The sequence below is a fragment of the Coturnix japonica genome, chromosome 3 (genome assembly GCF_054131305.1).
Source record: "Coturnix japonica strain WE chromosome 3, WE-NBRP24, whole genome shotgun sequence".
Taxonomy (NCBI): domain Eukaryota; kingdom Metazoa; phylum Chordata; class Aves; order Galliformes; family Phasianidae; genus Coturnix; species Coturnix japonica.
In genome coordinates this window covers 67,766,334-67,793,114 of record NC_140665.1, presented here as the reverse complement: position 1 = coordinate 67,793,114, position 26,781 = coordinate 67,766,334, and the positions used below count along the sequence as shown (strand labels likewise).

At 40.8% G+C, this 26,781-nt stretch overlaps 1 protein-coding gene across 7 annotated transcripts in view; it reads right to left on the bottom strand.

The window, feature by feature from the left end:
• USP45 (ubiquitin specific peptidase 45) overlaps window positions 1-26,781 on the bottom strand; it is a 52,164-nt gene that overhangs the window by 24,392 nt on the left and 991 nt on the right. For 2 of the 7 annotated variants that reach the window (XM_015858820.3, XM_015858823.3), the window contains exons 2-8: window positions 19,637-19,746; window positions 18,458-18,627; window positions 16,992-17,095; window positions 16,115-16,215; window positions 7,412-7,557; window positions 6,343-6,438; window positions 3,428-3,558 (exon numbers count right to left, since the gene is read on the bottom strand). In XM_015858820.3, coding sequence (XP_015714306.1) covers window positions 3,428-3,558; window positions 6,343-6,438; window positions 7,412-7,557; window positions 16,115-16,215; window positions 16,992-17,095; window positions 18,458-18,627; window positions 19,637-19,736 — 848 coding nt within the window. In that variant the 5' untranslated portion in view covers window positions 19,737-19,746. Of the gene's footprint in view, window positions 1-3,427; window positions 3,559-6,342; window positions 6,439-7,411; window positions 7,558-16,114; window positions 16,216-16,991; window positions 17,096-18,457; window positions 18,628-19,636; window positions 19,747-22,804; window positions 22,995-23,633; window positions 23,767-25,812; window positions 25,931-26,041; window positions 26,182-26,447; window positions 26,547-26,781 lie in introns of those variants that run through there. The other 5 variants (XM_015858819.3, XM_085541862.1, XM_015858822.2 and 2 more) reach the window with 5 other exon arrangements.

Genomic DNA, 26,781 nt, shown 5'->3' with positions numbered 1-26,781 from the left:
AGGTATTTAGACAGCCAGAGAAATTAGTGTGTTTATTATTTTTGAAGAACCAGTCTTCTGCAGCACATGATAAAGATGCTACTGGGAAATCACTATCTTACTTAATAGTCTAAACTCTGCACAATCATTCAGTGTATCTCCCTATTTTCTACACTATAAGCAACTTCCCAAACTAATGTCATGGTAAATACAGGGCTGGAAAGACAATTCCTTGGTCACTGACGCCAACTCCTAGTATCATATCTTAGACTCTCTCTAATGTATTTCATAAGCTCTTTACTGAAGAAAGGTGCAGTCATATTCTGCGCAGTGAGACTGTGCCAGTGAGATATTTGATGGGGAAAGAAGTTAAACTGAAACCAAGCTGCAATTGGACTCAAAAATCTTCTAAGTGCAATATATAAAACAACAGCATTAGAAGACCTTCACTTGTGCCCTTCTCCCCTGGCATTAGCTGACGTATCTTTCTCTGACATCTCTCTCTGAAACATGAATATGTTTTTTCAGTGCAGTTATTCTCTTTTCACCTTCATCCTCTTATCTCTTTAGCAGAGATGTTGTTTGAGCTTTTACCTTCCTGGAAGCTCATAGCTCTAAGATGCAAAATGTAACCCCTGCTCCTATGTTAAAGATGTACATACTAAGGTCATTTTAACTGAAAATGTAAAGTTGCTGGAAATACAATTGACAAAATGTTTAAAAATCTCAGTTGAAAAATCAGGTAAAAATCTCACTTGTTACTGAACTCTTCAAATTATTTCACCTAGTAGTTAACATACAAGAACTGTAAGTGATCAGAGGGGAGATCAAATTTAGAGTCCAACTTAAATTCTAGACCAAAAGGAATCATAGAATGGCCTGGGTTGAAAAGGACTACAACGATCACCTAGTTTCAGCCCCCTTGCTATGTGCAGGGTTGCCAACCACCAGATCAGGCTATATTCCCCGTGTCCTTAGTTTTGTAAAACAAATGGGTTATGTTTAAATAACAACAGAAGTAATACTTCTAATGAAAATTTTCAAGGATCCAGTCAGGAGCAGACACATATGCTCCTCTCACCTGATCTTCATAACTTTTGAGGCTAATAGACAAATAGAAGCAAAACTGATGACAATTACAAATATTTCTTTAAAGTTTATGAAAGTAAGATTCCAGTTAGGAATATAAGGGAAACTATAAATAATGTGTCCCTTTTAGCAAGCTGAATCTTTCTAAACAGCAGAGAATCCACACAGGAGGACAACACTGCTTCTCACACAGTTGCTTGTTAAGTAAAAAGAGTTTGTGCTAATGCAGGTCTTTAAGATTGCTTTGTTAACACAATGTCTTGGCAAGATTCAAAAAGCACCTTGAGGAAAATGCTGCAGCAATGCAGACTTCCTTCTAGCTGGGACTCCCACCACTTTCCTGTCCTACCCCTTTCACTTCAGCTTTGCTAAGGAGTGGAAAACTGAACTCCAAAAAATGAAAAAAGACTTCATAAAAATGGCATGACAGAACACTGCAAGTGTCTTGTTTTAGTTACAGACAGTAAATGTATTCATTTTGCAAAGACTCCCCCTTCTTCTACTACTACCAGTGCAGACTGCTGAATTTGCTGCATTTCTCCCTTTCTTCTTTCTTGTGCATCATCAACAGCAAAAGAATCAAGAGATCAAAATCTTCTATCCTAACTGCGCAGGCATTTACAGTCCCGGAACACTTAACTTCGTGCTAACAGGATGTGGCCTTCATTACATCATGATACATGAGTCAGGAAAGGATTCATTTCAGTGAAGTTTGCTCTGCAATGCTAACGAAAGTAAGTAGGGGTAAAAATATGAGATGGCAGAACCTGACACACAGATATCTGAACAGCAAGTCTGCTGCTCACATAAAAAAACATTGAGCTTTTACCACACAGTTAGTGTACACTCATCTTAAAGATCAGAATATAATCAAATAAAAGAAAATAAAGATATTATAATATGTAATACTGTTTCATCACCTGATGACTATACAAATATAAACGCAGAGGGCAAATACAAAACATCTGTTATTTCAAAAGTGCAACCTCATCTGAAGTGCACTGCACTGTTATTACTTTGTAATGAATCTGCTGACTTGGGCCTCAAAACATGTTTGATATTGTCTTTTCTCTTCTACTCTGAGTCTTTACAGAGAAAAAGCTGCTATTCTTATTTAACATTTTCCCTTCCATTTCTTTACCAAGTTTTGTACTTATAATTACTTTTTTGAGTCATCCATGAAACAAGAGAGCAAAGGACATATCTTAACTTCCTTGTATATTTTTCTTTCAAGCAGATGATGCTAAGCAGAGAACACCACTATTTGATTCAAAGTCACTATAAGGACATTTTACATACACTTCCTTTTACAGCTCAGAAGAACCAAAAATAAGTCAATTACAATAGAAAAAAAAAAAAAAAAAAAACAAAAAACGTATGATATTAATGAGGATAAATGAAGAGTATTATGGGATTTCTGTTTCCGAATTAAATGGTCTCCACTCCAGCCTAAAAGCTGAGGTTTCTTTATTGCATATTTTAAACCCATGTTTGCACAGCTATGTTACCCTGGAATTCTGCAGCAATAAGTTGGAATGCTCCTAAATCTCCTGCTGCAGAACACACACAGAGTGTTTCTTGTTCTATTTAACAATATTGTAACAAACAACATGTATTATTAACTTCTACATTTTTTAAATGTGAGACTCAACAATAACATCCTCCATTTACTCTGTTTTTACAGCTCATTTTGCTTGTAAAGTCAATATTAAAATATTTGCAAAAGCTTTTAAATAAGTCCTCCACAGATGTTTTCCAAAGCGAGACTGTTTGCATCATAATTGAAGATACCTACAAAGCACCACTGTAAGCATTTTCCATAACAAGAAACAGAGGTTTTTTTAGGGCTTCTAAGCTCTTTGCAACCTGGAGTCATAAGCCATTTCAGTACTGCTTTACATCTTTACTTGTTAGAAGCCTTTTAATTTGGAAATGATGCCAAGAACAGACATTATAGCAGAGGTTTCCCATTTAAAAGTTGAATTTTTTTTTTTCAAATCATCTGAACATCTCACAGTACTAGCACAACTTTAATCTAATATACAGCCTTCAACAAAACCTGAAAGATAATGGTATTAGGTTTTGTTTTAGCAAGTCCCTCTTCTGCTTCTGTAAGCCCCAATGAAAGCCCATTGCATGTCAGCAGTTAAGGGCTGAGGCACACATTTCATGAAAAGCCTTTACAACCTGGAGTGCAACAAGGAATCCTGGAACTTTAAAACACAAAGATGATATTCTCTGGACCACTCGGTAATAAGGACATACTAGAAAGCACAACATGGTACACTTAGAAACATAGCATAGTAAATTTAAGGGGAAAAAAAAAACCAGATATTGACAAGATACTGGCAATACATACTTCTGGCAAAGCTGGCTGAACAGCACTTTGGGAGAAAGAGGACCTCTTCCAGCCTCTCTCATGCTGTGAAGGAACAAGAACATCGCTGAAGTCAAGGGTCCTGGGCTGGAGAGGTTTACCACCAAAGGATCCTTCAAAGTAAAAGTAAAATATGCATCAGATTTCAAAATGAGTGACACACAAGTCTTATTTCGGGTTAATACGTTTATCACAAAGAAAAAATTAACTTTTAGTCTTAGACAGTTTGATTCTTTGAAGACTTAAACAGTGAAAGAGCAAAGTTATTAACTAAACTGTAACAGTAACAATACCAAGAAATTCTCAGCGAATAAACTGGCCATTAACCAGCATTTTTTTTTAAAGAGGCATATCCATTATTCCCGGAATTAAGTGAAATGTAGGAGTGCTTATGGAGAGAGTAATGAGTTTTTAAACAGTGAGTTCTTTTTTCCAGGCTATGGGTCATCACAGCTATCCATAGGGGAGATGTCTCCCATGTTTTCTCTGAAACTAATTAGTAACAAACATAATGAAATCCTATTTATTCAAACTGTTTTTCAGTACACAAGTGCCAAGTGGAAGTTTCCATCACATACCCCTTGGTTTATCTGTTTTACTCTTCTTCCCACGTGCACTGAGCTGAGAACTGCATACCAAAATTTTCACACATCCAGTGGCCACAGAAACCCACCCTGCTCCCTCAGGAGCTGAGCATCAGGAAGGCTCAGACTGCAGTTCACAAACAGAGGCTGACAGCAGACCAGTGTACACCAGCCATTTTGTGGGCAACCTACAGGACATGGCATCATCTCCTCCTGGTTAAGACTCGTACCTCCCAGCGGGCCCCAGGGCTGCAGGGAACTGACCAGCAGCCATGTCTTAGAGCAGAAGATGCTGCTGAACTGCTTTGGGGCTACTTGTATTCTGAAAGCTGCAGGTCAGCAGCTCTCCTTCATGTGCCCCTAAGTTCATCCTTGGTCACAGTGTCTACTGGTCTTCTGATCCTCACTAAAACAGATTACAATTTCCAGACAAACAACTAGAGAAGGTGCCTCTTCTAAACATAGAACTGAAGAAAATATAAGCTCTACGGATACACACAAACATAAAGTAATCACGTCACATTACACATGCACTATCAAAACTTGAGAAATGCCCTTTACCAAGCACAAAGCTGGGAGTTTCACCATTACAATCAGTTAGGCTACTGGAGTCCTCTGATCCTCTGCTGACACACACAGACCACAAAATATATTCTGTGCTCCAAAGAGCTTACTTACTTTTTAAGTATTGTCATTAAAGAGAAAATAAATCTTTCAACCTTATGGCTGCACAAGGTTCACATCACACATAAACCAACATACCACTGCTTTTCTAAGCCTCCCGGAACAAACAAGCTCCAGACTTCAGCTGTGGCTGGGGAATAACTTGGTGAAACATGCTGCTGTTCAAAACTGCCATTAGCAATAACACAGATAACAGTGCAATGAATTTCACACTGCTCTTGCCTGGAGAAGATATGAGTGCAACTGAGAACGATATACAGAAATGTTTGTAATTTCAGCAGAGAGATTCCCACCTCTCAATCCTTACCACCACCAGAAAGCTCCCAGCAACCAGCAGAAAGAAAGAAAGAAAAAAATATATACGAAAACTCTGCAAACTGCTTGTTTCAACTACAGGAGGGAAAGGGGCATTATCCTTACTCCACCCACCAACAATATATTATGAAAATGAGTATCTCCAAGAAACGACAAGGTACAACAGGATGTTGATCACAATGACAATAGTTTCTTTCCTATATGCCTCCGATGAACTTGAGCACAAGATGTTTAGTCTTCAACTAGAATTTTGTTACCCTCAGTTTAACTCTCCATCTGGGAAGCACGCAGTACATTTCACAAGCCTCATCAACGTATTGCTGAGACAGTCCGGAATAAAATATTTCATCAATACTTTATAGAGCCAAAAATACTCTTTTCTGTATTATAGAAGCATACTGAAGAAACAAAATGGGAAACAAAGACAAGCTACTCTTTCTTAGGGCCAAGCATTATTTGCTACTTCAGTGTTAGAAAATTTGAAAAGAAGTGACTATTCCCCTTCTTTCAGGGCAGAACAATTGGTTTTGTAACAGAATTGAGTTCATTCAGCCTGGAGAAGAGGAGGCTCAGGGGAGACCTTATAGCCCTCTATAACTACCTGAAGGGAGGTTGTAGTGAGCTGGGGGTTGGCCTCTTCTCTCGTGTAATCGATGACAGAACTAGAGGGAATGGTTTTAAGCTGTGCCAGGGGAGATTCAGGCTGGACATTAGGAAGTATTACTTCTCGGAAAGGGTAGTCAGGCATTGGAATGCACTGCCCAGGGAGGTGGTCACCAACCATGGGAGTGTTCAAGAAATGTTTGAATGCTGTGCTGATGAATATGATTTAGCCGGGAAGTATTGGTAATGGTTGGACTAGATGATCTTCTAGGTCTTTTCCAACCTTGATAATTCTGTGATTCTGTGATTCACAGACATCATAAACCGGCTGAACTACTAAAAGGCAGCCATACCACTTTGGCAACACCTGATCTCGTCTACAATTCTAAGACAAAAAGAAACAGGAGAGTAAGAGCTTGTCTTGAACAGAGATGTGATTTCCTTGCTCCAGCTTCTTCTGGACATTAGGAAGTATTACTTCTCAGAAAGGGTGGTCAGGCACTGGAATGTACTGCCCAGGGAGGTGGTGGAGTCACTAACCCTGGGGGTGTTCAGGGAACGATTGGATGTTGTGTTGAGGGACATGATTTAGTGGGAGCTATTGGTAGGATGTGAACAGTTGGACTGGATGATCTTTTAGGTCTTTTCCAACCTTGGTGATTCTATGATTCCCACATTTGCCCAAATCTGTATTTCGCACTGCATACTTACCAACTGGGAGTCTGAAGTATGACAGATTTTTAACTTTGTTCCTTTTTCCTTCATCTCGTACATCAGTTCATTGAGTATGTGGGTCTGTGCCAAATTCTTAAAGAAAAAATAAACAAATCCAAGCAAACACACCAATCTTTTTACTACACAGCTCTCTTTAGTTATACATTCTAAACTCACCGTTAGACAAAACCAGACATGTTTAATAATGCGCAACTGAGGATTAAATCAGTAGAAAAAGCAGGTATCGCTCTTACAATAGCTATTATTAATCTCAGACTGTTTCTAAATTGGATCTAATTCTGTTTCTACAACTCCCAAGTATTTTTCTATTAACAACATTGTTACTGTTGAGCATCTTTGTTTTGTTAGGTTTCCTCAGTGCCCTATATCTGCTCAGAGAATAAACTGTAGCAATTATATATTTAAAAATTTACTTTTTACAGCCACCATCATAAATGTTAAGTGCAGTGTGCCAGTTCAGGACACCTTTGTAGCAATTTAATTTCATGTGCTCACTCCTGACTGCAGATACACACATATATATCTCTGTCCAACCAGCGGGCATTAAGATGTTCCAATATAAAAGCTAGTAAAGCTGCTGCTATTTTTAGGATGTTGGATTCCTTATACATCCAAATCAATATAAGTTTACTCAGATAGTCCATTCTGGTCAGGAAAAAATGTATATGATCAATAAAAATATGCACGAAGTACCATTTTTCCAACCCCACCAGTCTGTTAAATACCGTGTCTTACTCATGACTGCCTAATGCTGAACTACAAATAAAACCATATGCTGGAGTACAACCCACACACATATGCAACGTGTAACACACGACATGTTCAATTCTCTCAATACTTCAAAAATGTTACTGATCAGGAACATTTTTCTTTTTTTTTTCTTTTTTTGTTAAAAGGAAATGTTGCTTAGAGAGAAAAAAAGGAAAGGAATTTGAAAAGAACCTCCTGAAAGCAGAGAGTGGTAACCTTCACAAAGCCCACGGTTTATAAAGATTAACATTTCTGAAGTCTATAAAGAGAAAACTGTATGAGCATTCCATCTTACCTGCATGACAGCATTAAAAAAGCACGTATTTCCTAAATTATTTATTCCTTTAACTGGAACTGAGGTACCATTACCAGAACTTTTCCCTTTCAGAATTTCACTTGTTTCACTGCTTTCATCACGGAGTCGGATGATTTTTGATGAACCTGTAATTAAACTATGGATTAGCATTACTCGATAACTGGATAGTTAAAACAACTCCGTCCTTCTTTGGATTATGTTTATTACTTTTGACATAAGCTGAAAGACACCCCAACGGTACTCTAAGACACTTTACAAAGTCTTTATAAAACATGAGACATCAACACTTAAAACCCCAGGAAAAAAAAAAAAAACGTAAAATAGGTTCTGTTCATTTATTAACAACAGGAAGTTTAACGCATTCTCTTTAGACACATGGGAAACACCACACAAGGGCTGTTTTTTGGTGCATTTATGGAGGGGTAGTCATAGGTTACCGCCTGAATACTGCACGCCTTCACCAATTTTTGTGCTTTCCTTAAATTGTTCGGTACAACCTGGCCAAGGCAGTTCAATTAGAGTTGTTATCAGTTTTCTCAAATGCTACATTTACTCCCCCGCTCACCTCCCTTTGTAACAGCCTGAGGAGTTGCTAGTGAAACCCAAATTCATACAACGTTATTTTAATTTTAAACCACAAGAATTTGATAAATCTGCAGTGGAATATGCTACCAGCATAACATCCGTGCGTTCCCCTATTTCTCTTATTATTTAAATAGATTGGGGCAGCAAAGTTAGACAGTCATTAACTTGTAGCCTAGAGGTAATGGAAAGACTTGAGATAACAATATTTAGCCTGGAATTCTACTAGCAACTTTCATATTGTCATGGTTGCGGGACTAAATATGAACATTACTGACATCTGCAGTGTCTTAAATATTGATTAACAATGCATGTCAATGCAAACGAGTTATGGACTTAATAGATGCCAAGAACTGTGATGCTGCAATCTATGCCTTGACATATGAATTCATGAATTTGGTCTAATGAGTTTCACATCGAAGTCTCATTAAAGTGTTCTTGGGAAACAACTAACCAGCCTATTTACGTTAATGAAATGCTCATGCCAAAAGGTTCTTTAATGTAGGTTCTTGCATAGTTCCTTGCTTACAAGATGAAAAAATACAATTAATTAAATAAAGAAGAAGCCATTAAAATATCTTATCTGCAACAAGCCTCTGATGCAGTCTGTCTGCACCCTGAAGCGCCATCAAGGCATTATTATTTCTCTGAATTGCATCTGAGTTTGTCAAAATGCAGCGAGAGGTGCTTTGCTGTTTAAAGATATTTTTAAATGTTCCTAGTAACGCTGCTTACACAGCTTTAAAATATTCTCCATTCCACCAGTGTGGAAAATCAAGAGAAGGGCAAAGAAAGAGACTAAATTCTCTTTGAAAAGGTAACATGTTTTTGAATGCAGTAAACAACAAACATCTTGAGAGCTGCTCACACTCGAAAACAGTCAATGCTTTGTGGGCTGTGTGCAGTAACATTTTTTAATTTATATTGCATGGGATTATGCTGCAGTGTCTGACGCTCCTTCACCCACAAAGAGCTCCAAAAGAATCTTAGCGGGAGAAAGGAGCAGCCTGAAGGCACTCCTCACTTATTTGGATAATATCATTGGGGATTTGTTTCTTTAGGAAAAGTGTGCACACAAAGAAGTGCTGGAGAGAAGAGATGGTTAAAAAGAAGAAAAAAAAAAAAAAAAAGCCAAAATTGTGTAAATAATTTGTGTATTAGTATACCACAGTTGTTGCATTTATCCATCGGCATTCAAAAACATCTGGGACAGCATCTTAAAGTAAACAATGTTCACAAGGCCATCTGGACAAAACTGCAGGCAAAAATTAAAGCATAAGCATATGGAAAAGCAGATTTTTCTCTTCCCTTTAGCAGTACGGGATGACAAATGTCAAACCTAGATCTGTCCACGCTTCACTGTGCTACGCTTTGCAGCACCACCTGGCTCTCCTTGCATAGCCACCAAATATGGACAGCACTGCCACAGCGGACCATATCTGCAGGGCAAACTCGATAAAAGCATTTCACTTCATGGTTAAATGGAAACTTCACACAAGTAGCAAGGCTCCATTTGCTGAACCTCACATATAAATTATTTAAGGGGGAAAAAACAAAGCAACAGCATCCAGTTTTGTGATAAGGGCTGAGAAAAAATGCAATCGCTAAGCACAGTGCATGAGAACCAGCCATACGATGCCACAAAGCCAGATAATTAGCACAGGGGTGAGAAGGAGCAATAAATTAAGAAAAGGCCTGTATGTTGTTACAGAAATGTAGGAACCTCCTTTCATTAAGAAGGCTTTAATTACCATCTCTTGATTTTTCAGTACATTTTACAAGCTAATTCCACTATTTCACTAGTTTTTTGTATCTGTGAAAAACATCAGTGCTTTGCCATTACAATCTAGCTCACGCCATACAGACATTTTTAGGGACATACAGAGAGCCAGAGGAAGGACAGCAATTCTTAATTGAACTCTGTTCAGCGTCCCTGGTTTGAGGATAGATGACAGACAGGCCTAAAGCTGAATGTTTAGTTGACATGTGATGAGTTGCCCAGTCTTAATAGAAGATGCTGGTGATGCCTGCGATAGCTAGTACTTCTACAGCTTGAGGCTGGAGGGTCCTGCTGCAATATTAACCCACGGCTACAAGCCTGTTATTAATCAAAAGACCAATACATAATTTTTTAAAGTGAATTTGCACTGAACTGTTTCAGATTCTTCCTGACCTAATCTTGCAATTCTGTAATGTTTTCCACAGAAGTGCTCTGGGATATGAAAAGTGATTTTTTTAAGCCAGTACAGATAAAAGAATTTTAAGATAAGGACTCTATAAAAAAAATCTAGTGCTATACACAAGGACCTACAACCCCTGGCTGAATTGCATTTAGTGAAAGGAAGAACTGCCATCCACCCAGCCACAGGCAGCAGTAACTGTTACAGAGGAACTCCTGTCAGCCTTACCAAGAACAAGGTGAGTGAAAAGTGCACGTGTAACAGAATTCATCACCTCACTTTTGCACGCAATTCACTATTATATCTTTAACAGGTCCCCTCAACCTCTTTGCCCTTCTCAGAGAGGGTGGGCATCAGCCCCAGGCAGCCATCAGGGGCTGCTCTTCTCATACAGCACAGCAGACAATTAATACTGTGCCACTGTTTTCTTCAGCTTTTCTAGATCCCTCTGATCATCTATACCTCACCTTGTAGGATCTAAGAGAAGGGAACATCACAACTGCGCAGAACTGGCCTTACAGGTGACAGAGCTCAAGCCCTACTTTGATGCACAGAACAATTCAGCTCATGAATGACAAGCCACCAGCCCAGGTGCAAAAGCAACATAGTGCTGGCACAGCCACTTGTAAAAGACATTCAGATAACTTATCAGTGGTCCTGTATCTGCTCTCCAGCACTGCAAACATTTGCAGTGTACGTGGACTTTTATACCTCTTTTGCTGAAAGTGAAATGTGCCTGGGGCTGCAGATGGTATGCAAGCAAAAATGTAAATGACATCCAATTTTTCTTTCAGCTGGGGAAGTAAGCATTTTTTCTCATCTTTTCAATATAACTGTTGCTGTGTTGTTGTTGTTTGTTTGTTTTTTTAATTAAAAATGAGGGTTCCAGGAATATGCACTTGTATCCCAAGGTCAAGCCATTTTCATTGAATAGAACTGCAGTACCTCAGTTGAAGGTCTTCATAGCAAAAGCAAGGTTAATAGACTTCCTTTCTCTTACCAAGTTCTCCTCATGCTGTATTACAAAATGCTACCAAACTATCTGGCACTCTTTTTTTATTTAAAAATCTTATTTTTTTTCCAACACCGTACAACAATGAGAATCCAACCCTTAGAAAAACAGCATTGTATTAAACATAAATGGTCACTAGATTCATGTTTTAAAGGACTAATTTCTCTTGTGGAGTTACTGTCCTACCAACTTTATTTCCACTATTCTGTCTGTAGGTTGTTATGAACTAAAAAAACTCATGCGCGTAGAGTAAAAGAGCAACCTACTCAGCCATCAGAGCTGATGCTCTATGCTCAGATGGCTGGCGCTACACCTCACATGTAAGCAAGCACGCAGACAAGAAAGGGAAAAACCTATAGCTAAAAATGACAATGTCTAAACATTCATTTTTATTATAACAAACAAGTTAATTACATATGAAAAATGTAGGACAGAGAACAGAAACCTCTTTTTGCCGAGGTGTACTTCAAATTTGGATGGTCAACATATTCTGCATTATTTTGCTAGTTACATTTAGATTTTTCATACTGTTTGTTCTTCCAGACATGTTAACACCCAGATTTCATCCTGCAAAGTTATATATTTCTAATTTATCCCTCAGTTATATCCACTAAAACAAGTATCAAGCTTTCAGCTTTCATCTGTTGGCAAAAGCTGGGCAGCTGAACTTACTAGCAGAATCTCACTCCTCTGCTTTACCTTCCAAACAACAAAATTAACTAAGGAATTTGAGAACAGATATTCTTCTTTCTCATTTTATTGCCACACAAACAAATATAATTAACTGCTTTATAAAGAAATTCAGTATGCGATCCTACGTCTAGTTTGGCTTTTATAAAGGAAAAGATGCATTTTTTAAATCACTCAGAACAATTTATTTTCTCCAGCAAATGAGCAGGCACCCAGCTAGCAATGTCTCAGCATGGTTTCTGTGTACTACATGTGCATTATGTCCATGTGAAGCTCACAAGTGTGCCACGCTGACAATACTGCACCTGCCTTTCTGTGAAAATCATCATGGCCTGCTAACCTTTACCACAAAACAAATTTCTGGGTGGTACACCCTAGAAAGCAATCTTGCTTTATTCTTCCATCTTGTGCCCAACATGACCTCTTAACCAAACAAACTCCTCTACAGAGAGGGGGAGGGAAAAAAAATAAAAGAAAAAAAGGGAAAAAAAAAATAGCAGGCATGGCTGGGTACAACAAACCATAGGATCAGATGCGAAAATCACACAGCTGCAAGCATTCTTTTGGGAACCCAGCACTGGGATTTATCTCAATCGCTTAATGTAATTACAAAAGTCAGTCATGTAGTAGTAATGTAATTTGCACATTTTTACAGCTGAAGTGAAGTCGAATCTTTATGAGAGGCTGAGTGAAAAGCAGGGATCCTGCTGCCACACTATTCCACCACATTAGTACCAAATGACAAGCATTTTGCTTTTGTTTATTTTCCAGGCTGCGTTAATTAAGAAATCTATATAACCCTCCCTTACACACTGAAGCTGATTATTTTATCTTTAAATGACTCCCGTGCTCTCAAGAATTAAAAAAATAGAAAGAAAAAACCCTAACAGCCTTCATCTGCTACTTATATCTATGCTCATACTGCATTTCTGTAGGATTTTCTACACAATGCCACTTGAATTGTAATGAAGTACCATGCCAACCAGCCATTAGAATATAAAGAAATCCAGATATAGGATGCATTTTTATTACAGTGCAACACTGGGGTATGAAAAGCAAGTAAATATGTTCAATTAGGCTTTTTTTAATTGAAGGCAGAAACAGAAAAGCAATTGAAGGAAGCATAAGATTAAGTTTAAAGAAATGAAAAAATAAGCTATGAGAAACAAGCTTTGTAAAACCAACAAGTTTGCATTTCCAGGTTTAAAATCAGTAGTTTAGTATTGACTACTATACTAAATATATATATATATATATATATATATATATATATATATATATTATTTTTTTTTAATCTAAACCAATTAAGAATTTAACAGACAACTTACACTTTTAAGCTACATTTCTCAAGTGCAAGCACCTAGCGCTTCAATGTAACTAGCTGATGTAAAAGAATGCTGTTAAATTCATGAAGTTAAACTAGAACATCAGATCTGTTAGGAAATCTTTGCTTATACACCTATTACTTATTCATCCATGCATCAGTGTTTCCTAGCATCTTCCAGGAAGGATCTGGGACCAACGCAAGCAGCTACACCAGTCAAACAGCTTCTTCCTCTTTTGGCTTCTGAGGAAGCCCAATAAAGTACCTTTGGGCCAGTACTGACAGAGCTCAAACTGAACAGCTTGGCACAGCCACTTCCTGACTGAGGGCTACAAACATCACAGAATCACAGAATCACAGAATTATCAAGGTTGGAAAAGACCTAGAAGATCATCTAGTCCAACCATTACCAATACTTCCCAGCTAAATCATATTCATCAACACAACATCCAGACGTTTCTTGAACACTCCCATGGTCGGTGACTCCACCACCTCCCTGGGCAGTGCATTCCAATGCCTGACTACCCTTTCCGAGAAGTAATATTTCCTAATGTCCAGCCTGAATCTCCCCTGGCGCAGCTTAAAACCATTCCCTCTAGTTCTGTCATCGATTACACAAGAGAAGAGGCCAACCCCCAACTCACTACAACCTCCCTTCAGGAAGTTATAGAGAGCAATAAGGTCTCCTCTGAGCCTCCTCTTCTCCAGGCTGAACAATCCTAGCTCAGAGCACATATTTTCCTACTTCTGCATCAGCTTACTGCAGGTGAGCCTCAGACCCTGTCTGGAACAGATCATACAACACGACCACCCTCCAGGAGCCATCCCCACAAATGGAGCAGCCTCTCGCTGCAGAAGTGAGCATGTAGAAGTGGGGCACGCTGGGGAACTGACCTAGGCCAGAACAAAGCCAGCAGAAATCCTGCCCCTCTCAGCTTTCTAAACCAATTCCCTGTGCTGCCTTAGGCTTGAACCAGTGAAGGAGACGGGGAAAGAAGGAGAAGGAACAAGCAGTGGGGCCTTGCTTCTGAGGCAGCATGGACACAAAAACCTCATAGACATGGTGTGAGACACCAGGAATGTAGACACATTAGGTTGTAAACAATATTAAATTGCACTACCTGGACTGCCTTGTGCTCTCAGTAAAAGCCAGCCTGACCTAACAGTCATACTGATTACTAGAGCTACACAGCAGTCACTGCCACAGCACCTTGTTTTGAGGCACTACAGCAAGCAGGAAGGACTCCGTACAATCCTGTCACAGCATATGAAAACAAAGATTGAAGCTGGACAATGGCTAGCTCTTAATCCCTGATTCAGGAGAGTGGGAAAAAACTGGTTTAAGTCTATTCCTTTAACACACTCCTTTAAATCTAATTCCTTTAAATCTATTCCTTTCAGCAGATATTTAACTGAAATGCACAAAATAGAGTGTAACTGAAATTCCACAAAAGAGTATCAAAATGAAACACAAATACATAGAGAGGAAATACATTCTGCCCTGCTCTACTATGAATCCCCTGATTGTGAAGACGACCTTACATTTTCTGAACTAGTCTGGAACTGTGCTTGCTTAATTTAAGACATTTCACAGAAGACTAATTTTTTAAGTCCCCAACTCTGAAAGCTTTAGATGTCTTCAAGTTTCATAAATCAATATTCCAAAACATGAAGCACAAAGAATCCAATCACTTATGAAAGTCTTACCCAGAAGTTCTAAGCTAGAATGAAATTGTTTCCATTAACTGAATCAAATACTCAATTTTAATCTGCAAAAAAGCTGCAATGCCAATTTATGTCCACATGAAAGCTTGAAACTGTAGCTATGAATGAAAGTGAAATCACACGCTGCATTTTCATCATTCTAGGCAAAATGATGCAAAAAGGAGCAATCCATAAATTCATTACAAATAAATTACTCAATGTAGAACTTGTGACCAAATAAAATATGAATTTCTGAGTGACACCTAGATTTTTTTTTCCCTCAAGAATTACCTGTCATCTATTAGAACTAGAAGGGTTTGTGCACATGCAGCTGGAAGAATACAGTCCAATCCAGTAAGGCACTCTTTTTCGATCCGATTTCCAACCAGTTGACTGCCAATCTCTGCTAAAATCTGCAGCCAACTGTTTCACAGGCTCAGTTAAGCTTTTCTGCATGTGTGTGTGAAGATAACCTGGAATCTGATGTCTCTCATAAGTCAAAAGCCAGATATGCTCCAATGTGTGTTACAGTAGGGATGAATAACAGGGATTAGCAAGAGCAGACAGTTGAGGGCCACACATACAGAGTTCTATCTACAATCATATATATTGATAAATACAGGAAGCTCCTAAAGTAAGAAAATAATTCAACGTAATTTTCTATTAACAGAAATAAGCATTAAATCACAATCCAATCAAAGAACAGAAAGCATTACATTCAACAACAGAGTACTATAAGATCCCCTTGCACAAATTTAATTAACTACAGAAAACAAATCAGAATCAGAAGAAACTTTAAAACGTTATACATCCACATTATAAAAATCCAATTCATTAATTCCTACACACAGCTTTTGTGCATTAATTCATATGGCTTTTTACTTAAGTTATATTTTTGTACAACAAATTGGTACTTCTTCATTAAAAATAAAGCTTGGGAGAACCATTCTACAGAGCCCAAAATATTTTTAAAGATTAATTGTGCTGGATAAAAGAAATTCAATTGTTTACAAAAACCATTATGTGAAGCATTACTTGCCTAAATAGTTGTGCAGTTAAAAACTGTATTATACCCCCATACTCACACATACTTTTTGCATTAAATGTTTAATGACTTAAAATCTGAAATATCCATTTTTAGAGATAGCACATTACGGGTGTCCATGATAAAGTTATTTGCGTACACTTACTTGGTTCAGCTCTGGAACCATGTTTCTGAAGAAAGTCAACTATCTGAGCCAAAGCCTTCTTGTTGCAATGTGTTGACAGCTCTTCATCACATTCATAACACCTAAACAAAAGAGGAAATGCAATGGAATTCAGGATATCTGTATTCACGTCCAAGTTTTAACTGACCTTTAAAAGCATCTTAAAACAAACCTTTAAAACAAATTACTTATGCTCTAGGTCTCAAATCTTCATGATAAAAAGAGGAGTAAAATTAAATCCCCTCATCCCATACATACTCTTCTTTAGACCAGCCCTAATTCACTTCAAAATTAACAGATTTAATTAATGTCAGTTAAAAGCCCTGAAAGTATCCAGATAGAAACAAGCAGGAAAGGCAAACCCCCTAAAATCAGTCAACTCTCTACACTATACAATGGACTCACAAACTGCTAAGCCAGTATGCTGTAATCCTCTTCCATGGAAATAAAGTACAGTTTGCACTGAAAAAATCATAGATCAGCCCACCGCTCAGTGGACACTTTGCTTAAAAACGACTGACAAACAAGAAAAAGGTGGGTGATGTGACTGAATTTTGCTTGGCAGGAAGAAACCTGTGTTTGGACAAAGAAGATATAAAGAAAAAATAGCTCTCATGGGACAGGCAGGCAGGAAGTTTACCAAAACTGCTTTTTATTTTACTTGATTTGTGACCTTTCTACATATCTAAGGACAAACTCATTTTCTGTACAGAAAACCTGCCTCTTTGCTCTTCAGAGATCTATATAAACAGCTTATTTTATCTTCCAGAAGTATTCTTAATAATGAAAAGACACTGATCTTAGTTAGGAGCAACCCTTGTATACAAGCATGAATGAACACCTTCCTATTTGTTCTTACCATATGATCCATGTACTGAGACTGATAACAATGCAATGGGGTTCTGTGCGTGCTGTTTGGAAATGTTTTAGAGAATGCTGTCCTTCTGAGTTCTTACTACAGCCCTAAAAATGGAAACATCAATACAGTGAGAACAAAAGACAAGTGAGAAAGGAGTATATTATTTGTTAAATAAACGACAAAAACTTTACTTTTCAAAATCAAGCAGAAAGCTATAATGCCTAAAAATATTCATTATCAATAACTGAGAGGGTTTAACATTCAAAATAATCCAGTATGACAAAGAAATCAATTAACATTTTTGAAAAAAAAAAAAAGAAAAAAAAAGAGCACATTTTCTTTTATCTAATACAAGAAAACCCACTGCAACACAAAAATAGTATCTCATCTTTTCTGCTTAGAAACATTATTAAACTTGTTTTGAATGAAGAGAAATAAGTCCTATCTTCTGAATGGGTATTGTCAATATACAGCCAATTATGCCATTTACAAAGGTTTACAAAAAGAAAAGTGAATAACTGTGTGGCTCATTTTGTCCATGGAATATCAAGGTAACCTTCACTGTTCAAGACTGCTCATGCATTCCAAACAGCAAAAGCAAAAGGCAATAGAAATTCTTGTGTTGTTGTTGGGTTGGGTGTTTTTTTTTTTTCAATAAAAAGCTACTCAGAATAAAACACGTATAGCAAATTCAAGAGAAAACATCTGCAGTTTTTCAAGTGCCTGCAGAGTGGAACTCTGAAGAAGGTAGGGTAAGCGTAAGGAGGAATACTGGTCTCTGAATAAGGTATGAATTTTAGAGGCCATTGACTGCAGAAACATGAAAAAGCACATTGATTTAACTCCTTTAAAAGATCTCCTTAGCTACAAATCTTCAGAGATAACCTACGAGTCCTCCTCAGGTTCTTTGCAAAATTAAATCTGTTCAGATAATCCCGGTAGAAGCTGGCATTTGTCCTTGCTATACAAAAAGATCTGTAGATTGTTTAACAAAACTGTGAAATGTTCTTTTTAGGCAACTATCAGCTGAACCAAACATGACGTTGCTTCTAAACTCCATTTTTCAGTACCAGCAAATTCACTTTTTCATTCATTTGCATTTGCAGTATCTTCTGCCAAATGAACCAGCTCACCTAATATATTTTGCAACTGTACAGTTCCTGGAGCTAATTTCCCATATGTGACAGAAACATGCACACCAAGTACAGAGAAGAGGTGGAACTACCACCTGTAATGCAGAACTGCACCTAAATAAAGCTACCCCAAAACACTGCCAAAAAAAGCGAAGAACACAAGGCAACATCCCATTCTATTAAAGAAGCTGAAGAATGAATTCTCACAGCTAAGCACTTAAGTAACACTGTTTCACTGAAAGTAAAGAGACGCCATGCCAACAGGATCTACATCTGTAACGTCCTTTAGAAAATCAGGGCCTATCCACCCCTGAGTTCAGAACATGTGCTTACCTGAGAGCCACACTTGAGACACAGCCATATGTCTGAAGGTGCCACAGGCTCACCATCACTCATCCGCCTTTCCTTCAGACACTCTGAACATATTGACCAGATGCTCTGAGCTACCGCTCTCTTCACATGATGTACATCCACTGCTTGGCTCACGTGCTGGCAGGTTAAGCCTAAAGAAATAACACTTTGAGCAATTGAAAATAACAGGAAGGAAAGCATACGTACATTGAAGGAACACAATCTTTAACAATTCAGCACCAGTAAAGGTTCCCACACTGCAATTGCATGCAATTATTTTGTTCCAGGTGCAGAAGTCTCCACTTGCTTTTGTTGAATTCTGTCAAGTTTCTGTCAGCTCATTTCTCCAGCAGGCCTATGCCACTCTCAACAGACGACCTACCCTCCATTATATGCACTCCTCTCCCCAGTTTGCTGTCAAGATACTGATGAAGATGACGAGAGTACAGCCTTACAAGAACATCATGCAGCTCTCTCAGCACCTTCAGATGCATTCTACCTAATCCCATAGACTCACATATGTCCCGTTTGCTTAACAGCTCCCAAATGTCTTCTATTCCAGATAATACTGTGATCCAGCCTGCCACCAGGCTCAAGGACCAGAGAAGTCTGAGTGTGGATATTGTTACATGTGAAGACAGGCAAAGAAAGGATTCAGTTCCTCAGCTTTTTTCCATGTCCCTTGTCCCTAAGTCCCCTGCACTCTCAAGCTGCACATTCACACTCATCTTAGCAGAGTATGCAGTGAACCCTTCATCAGATTAAGCTCTAACCAAGGTAGGCTTACAAAATCCCATCCCTACATAATCAAAGCCCCTCAGACTGCAACTCAAACCCGCTGCGACTCTCTGTGCTTCCTCTTTGCCTTTCAGCTTAGTCAGAAGCTCCCTGCTCAGCCACATATCCCCCTGCCATGCATCTGATCTTCCATGCACGGGATAAGACTGTCCCTGTGTTCTGAAATAGTTGTCATGGAAAAACAACCCTTCAGGACAGTCATGCAGTGTAACAACCACAAAGTAAAGACTTGATTGAAGATGCTCCGTTATGAATTCAAACAATAAAAGTACCTCCTGGTATCAATGAGTGGTGGCTTTTATCAGTCAACTCGGAAATTACTAGCTCTCAACCTTAGGGCAAAACATCACTTAATGCATTTACCTGCAATATCGTCTGAAGAGTCTTCATCCTGCGGCCTGTTGGGCCTTTTGCTTCTCTTCGTTTTCTCAGGGTTAACTCTTGATGGATCTTTCACCCGCATCTGTTACTTACTAAGAAGGATAAAAAGGGATTGCTTATTGTCTAAACATATTGTTAAGTTTAAACTGTATAAGCATGTGAGTACGTACCACATACAGGTTAATAAAGTCATCTGGTCCACCAGTACCAAACATTTTTAGCTGTGCTGCCACACTGACATGTAATAAACCTCTGCAACACTTTACACTTACGGATAGCAGAAGATATATTCTCATTATAGATCAAGTAGATATGTTTGTCAATGTCTATCTAAGCTTTTAAATCTTCTCTGTACTTCTGCAACACTGAAAGCCACTGGAACACACCGCTGTTAGCACGTGAGCAGCCCTCGCTGGGGTGAAGCAGGCAACACGTGCCTTAAAGCTTCAGGCTTCCTACAAACCTGGACAGATACTTCTGTGTGTAACTCCACTGTTGGGTTCCTGCAGAAACAGCAGAACCAAGCAGAAGGTTCATCATGACATTCATGAGACAGTAAAGCTGATCCAGCTTTATACATCAGAAAACTGATGATTTTACACTATATTAGTAAAGAGCCGATAGTGAAGACCACAAGATGTCCTCCATAAAAAATCCCTATGGTTCTATGAATATAATCAAGGCAGCATCAGAAACAAATGCTGGCATAAAACCCAAGCACTGACAATGCACATTCTGGCAATCCACCAACCAACCTGGAGACTCCTCTGCCTTCATTGAGTAAGAGCAGGCAGAACAAAAGGTAACAAGGACGAGCAGATTAGCCAGTTTTCACAAACACACACACAGAGGCATCCATCAGGCAATGTTTAATGACTCTAGAGCTCTTGGAAAAGCCACAGAATATCAGGACTTGGCCACACAGGGCTCGTGTCTGATCTCTGCAAAGCACAGAAGTGGGACAGAGGGGTAAGAAAAGGGAGCAAGTGCCTGAGACGCAAGTAGCACAGTACATAGCACAACACATACACAGCACTTCCTGACCTCTTCCAGCACATTTGGGGACTGAAGACACTACAAGAAAAACCCGAATGTAACAATTTAAATCACTACCAACAATTTAGGACCAAAGCGATCATGCGAGGAATCTGATTATTATATTTCACTGAGGGATAAAAGAATTGTAAGGTGCTTCAGAAATTATCATAGAATCACCAAATTGTAGGGGTTGGAAGGGACCTCTAGAGATCATCGAGTCCAACCCCCCTGCCAAAGCAGGCTCCCTACACCATGTCACACAGGTAGGCGTCCAGGCGGGTCTTGAATATCTCCAGAGAAGGAGACTCCACCACCTCCCTGGGCAGCCTGTTCCAGTGCTCCGTCACCCTCACTGTAAAGAAGTTCTTGCACACATTCATGCAGAACATCCTATGCTGTACTTAATTATTCCTCACAAATGTTTTCATGTATGTGAAACAAAAGCCTGACAATTAATAGGAGTGAAAACACTGAACAAAAATAGAACCCCTCAAAAAAAAAAACAAACCATAAAAAATAGCTAAGAAGAAAACAAGAAACTCTTTACGTTTCTCTTGATCATAGGCACAATCCATTCAAGACAAGCAGGCAGAGGGGAAGTGAACACAAAATGAACTAGATACACCAAGGATTAAAATGCTGGCAATAGCTGCATGATTTGCCACTTTCCAACCCAGCCTCCGTAAATAAAAATAATTCAGTTTCATGGGAAAATAAAAAATAAATGAAGGGTCAAATCTCTTCCATTTAAATAATCCCTCTGTACAAATATGAGAAATAGTTCTTGCCAAACTTGTTCAGAGGCTTTGAGTTCAGCATACAAGAGTTTGAAGTGTAATCATCATTGCCTGCTATTCTTGGTTTACTTTTTCCTTTTAAAATGACTCGTAATGGCAGCCTGCCTACAAAAAGCTGAGGAAGATCAAAAGCTCCTCTTTCTAACTGCTAATTTCCACCTTTCTAGAAAGATCAAAACACTTCAAAAGCAGCAGAACAAACTGCCTGCCTAATTTTAAAGGCTTCAGATTTGATAAAGTGCCAACAAGCAACAGAAGGTAACAGAGCTAAATTTGTTGACTTAAACTTGGGTATGCCTAGATTATTTTTAATGCAAGGTATGCCTGAAATAGTCGATATTTAACATTGTCCTATCAATGAAGTATATATCTAGAAACTTAAAGAGTTGGATATAATTCCTAAATTAAATATTGTTTTTTAAATCACAGAATCACAGAATGACCCGGGTTGGAAGGGACCTCAAGGATCATGTAGTTCCAACCCCCCTGCCTGGCAGGGCCACCAAACATACACATTTACTAGATCAGGTTGCCCAGGGCCCCATCCAACCTGGCTTTGAACACCTCCAAGAATGGGGCATCCACAACCTCCCTGGGCAGCCTGTTCCAGGGCCTAACCACTCTCCTAGTGAAGAACTTCCCCCTAACATCCAACCTTAATCTTCCCTCTTTTAACTTAAAACCATTTCCCCATGTCCTGCTATTGTCAGCCCTTTCGAAGAGTTTACTCCCCTCCTGAGTGTAAGTTCCCTTCAGGTACTGAAAGGCATAACATAAATGAAAGAAACATAAATGTTATGTTTTACTGAAACGCAGTAGAGCTGAGACCAATAAAAGGCATCAGGCTGGTGTTCCACTCCTCTTTTGGGCACAAGATCTTTATGCAGCAGAGGTGGAGTTACAAACTTCATTGCTGATATTCCTCAAAACTTATTCCCATCTTACCTTGCTCACTGTACTCAGCAGTCAAGTACCTCTTCCCTCAGCTCCCACAAATCCCTCACTGCACTGGTAGTGTTTTCTCATGCCATACCTTCACTATGGCATTTGTAAGAAACCTGAATCACACCAGCAATAGCCCGCTACACTGCCAGCTTCCATACCAACGTTCCATTCCATCTGTCAAGATCCATGTTTTTTCCCATCTTACAATTAGTGTGCCAGCTCTTCCAGGCAAGTGCTGTGTTTATGTGTTCTTATCCGTATAACGTCTATCACAACATTTCTCCTATTTCATGATTACCTGGGAGAACAACACTTGCGTTACTGGAATGTAAACAGTAAGATAAAAATAACTTAATAACCATCAGTTTACCTGAGCACGCTTACGAAATAAAACCAAGAGTTTCCAGGTGGTTTCCAGGTACTATTTTGGATATGGAAAAGCCTCTCCCAGAAGAACTGGCCATTAACTGTGAAACCACTACAGTGAACTATCCCAGCATCTAGGGGGAAGTTCTTCACTAGGAGAGTGGTTAGGCCCTGGAACAGGCTGCCCAGGGAGGTTGTGGATGCCCTGTCCTTGGAGGTGTTCAAGACCAGGTTGGACGGGGCCCTGGGCAACCTGATCTAGTAAATGTGTATGTTTGGTGGCCCTGTCAGGCAGGGGGGTTGGAACTACATGATCCTTGAGGTCACCTTCCAATCCGGGTTATTCTGTGATTCTGTTATCTGTGAACAGTCAGCACCTGAATGCAAATGAGCAGGGACAAATGTGTTTACCTCAGTTCATCTCAGGTATTCTTAATGCCAACTGCTTCACCATCTGTATTTAAACTTACCAGTTATAATTATATCATTTTGTGTCACTAACACACACACACACACACACACAAAAAGGCACTAAATACAGCATTCCAAAATTCAGCAGAGGGCTTTCATGACTCTCAACAGCACTGCACAGCTGCCAACAGCAGCCTATCACCAAAGCACAAGGCCACTGATCAGGAAAGATGTGCAGATTAAGCCAAAAGGTCAAGATGCTCTGTAACACATTTGTAATGGCACTTTACAAGCTTCCTTCTAACTGCAAAATGACTGTCTTGTCCAGGACAGTAATGCTGGATTCCCCGAGAGCAGATTTGCAACATGTTTTGATGTAAGCTGCGAGTTGATCTATTTTGGATGTCTGTTCGGAGTATTACCTGTGGCATTTTGGCTCACTCACTGCTAGATCAAATGTCACCCAATCGCAGCGAGAACCGCATCCATCACGGTCAGCAACCGGGCAGTGCCATCAATCAGCCACCAGGACGCTGTGCGTTCTGACAGCCACCAAAACCTTCACAGCAAACAAGCCCTCGCTGCCTGCTGGAGCAGTAATAGGACCAGAACTGCTGACTGGTAGTGGCAGCAACACTTCTTCCCCTGGAAAACGTCATTTGAAATTGTCAGAGTGTCATCTCATGGATTCCTAGCCCAAAGGCACATCACACATCCTACACCATCACTGGAGCTCAAACGCCAGTCCTGACACCAGATTGCATTCCTCACAGAGTGAGACGCAGATGTACTTTTTGCACATCAGACAGACAGAGCCTTCTGACCACTGGATACAACATCCCAAGCGAGAGTGAAAATCCCATGGCATTTCTTATTTTTATTAATCTTTTTTTATTCACCTGTCCATGCCAAACATTGACAATGTTCACATCTGCCTTCTACACAGTTCTCCACGTATGCACCACTGAAACCTAATTGCCACCAAAAAATAAACAACCCCAAAACCATTGCTTTTAATGATAGAGAGATACAAGATGTGCCCTGGAATAAGAAGAGCCCAAAACTCGGTTTATGACACAAGTAAATAAAAGGATTGAGAGATTAAAAGGAACAGTTCTGTGATGACATATTTTTGCTAGCATTTTAATGTCTGACAGTGTCCTGCCAATATCCAGACTCACCACGAACACACCAAGAGGGAAAAGCAGCTGGGCTGACACATTCAGGGCCTAACATGGATTTTCCTACAGACCCAATGAATATCCTTGAGAAATAAAAATACGTAAGTATCACAGCAAGAGCAATAGCTTCTAAGTCATTATGCTGGCCTGCCAGAGAGAACTTCCCCAGTGAAGCAACAGTGTGTTGGCAGCGCTGACAGCCCCAGCAGCCACGTGGTGTGAGCAGCAACGTGAGCAGTGCTGTCATTACAGACACATGAGGAGTAACAGCCGAAACAGCCAGAGAAACAGCAGGGAGCTCATAGCATCCTGGCAGGGCTGAGAGGCAAAAACCACAAGAAGTCATAAAGAAGAACCGAAGGGCAATACCAAGAAATGGTGAACTGTGATGAAACATCTGTGGAGTCTTAAAAAATAATAAGAAATACTTTTTTTAGAAGTCACATAACAGAAAGGAATCGTGGCACTGTCTGAGAGGGCAGACTGAAGCCCACACTGCAAACTGAGAGGCCTTGGTGTCACAGAGCCATGCAGCCTCCCTGCCTACAGGGCTGAACTGGAACAGATCCCACAGAGATAAAGACCACGCAAGGCTTTCCATCTACCTTGGAAGTGGTGGAAATGAGCTAACAGACGTGGTAGAACAGACAGTATAAAGGTCTTACCAAAAACTAGTCTGAGCTCTTTGAAAGTCAAAGTCTCACTGTGTAGTGCGAAGCATTTCATTCTACTTCCCCCTCCTACAAACTGCTCCAGTTTGTTTTGCTAACACACCTAAAGTAGAACGACTTGTCCTTGATGTACCACAGCAGAACCACGAGATGCCAGCTGCATTTTTGCAGATCAGGTGGAAACAAAACTGCAGAACTCAAGTTCAATATTTCATGAAGAAATCTGACAAAATACTACAACTGTAGTAAGATGCAAAGCAGTTTTACAAGGCACGATCTGCCACCAGACTGCTATATGTGCATGCCACTACTGCACTTCCATTTACAATGCTATGTGTTTATGGGGAGGGGGACAAGGAGAAATGTCTGCACTTTAAGTCTTCGTGTACTGAAGGTCTAATAGAATTCACTCACACCTAAAGACAACATGGCACAGCACACCAGAAGTGAGTGCCACCTGCTCCTACTTTGCTCACGTTTATTCTCGTGCTCCTGTACTTAATACACAGCCACATCCTGCTCGAGTGGCAACACTCCCACAGCAAGAACATGGTGAGGTCCTGAAGTAAACCCTACAAAGGACTTAAGTTCTGCGAACATCCACGCATCGAAAGAATCGAAATAGGAACCCAAATATGCCGCTGTTACTAGTCTGCAGCCCCACAACCCCGCCGAATGAAGAGCACGGCCATGCTGCCGCACAACCCCAAGCACCCACCCTCGGTCCCTCGGCCCAGGCCGGTGCTCACCGTCGGCTCCCGGCCCCCCCGGGCCGGCATATGCCGTGCTGTCATTGCCGTGCAGTCAGTGCCGTGCAGTCAGTGCCTCGCACAGCCCTACTGACGGCATCGCGATACGCGATCGCAGCGCCGTGTCACAGCCGTGTTTGCGGAGCACGCCCGCTCAGTCTCCTAATGCGAAGTGACCGCAGCTTATGCTTAAGCCCAACCAACTGCGCGGCGGCTGGTTCCCTCTCACCGCTCAGGCATGTCTCCGAGGAGCTCGCCGCAGGTCGGCAGGACGGCCCGATGCCGCTATTTTCACCTCGCTGCGCGTTCGTGCCGCTGACGGCTGGCGGACACCAGCAGCCGGCAGCTGCCGAGGCACCACGAGCCCGCACCAGCCGCGCTCCGTCGAGCACCTCCTGGAGCGGGGATCTCCGCCCGGCCGCCCTCGGCCCGGCCCCGCGGCGCAGACCCGCCGCCCCGTACCTCCGGGCCGCGAGTTTCCCCCAAAGGCCGCGGTCTCGGCGCCGGCCGCCGCCATGCCGGGCCGGCCCCGCGCCGTGTCCCCGCGCTGCCCGCTCGGCAGGAAGAGCCGCTCACGGGCACGGCCCCCTGAGCTCTGCCGGCGGGCTCCCCGGCACCCCGCGGCCCGCACTCACCGAGCGGCGAGCGCAGGCACGGCAGCGGCAGGAAGCGGCGGAGGAAGCTGGGCCGCAGCCAGGGCCCCGCCGCTCCGCTCCGCCCGGCACGGCCCGCCCACGGGCCCGGCAGCCTCCTGCGCCACAGGGGCCGGGCCCGGCGCTGGGTGAGCGGGAGAGGAGCTGGCCTGGGACTGTGCCTGCCGTGACACACTCTGACTTCAAACTGAGCCCTGCTGCTGGGTTGTTCTACCTTCTGATGCACCACCACCTGTACATACAGTCCCAACTGCAACACACCGAGAGAAACGTGGCTCACTGTTTCACAACCGATGAAGTACACACTTATAACATG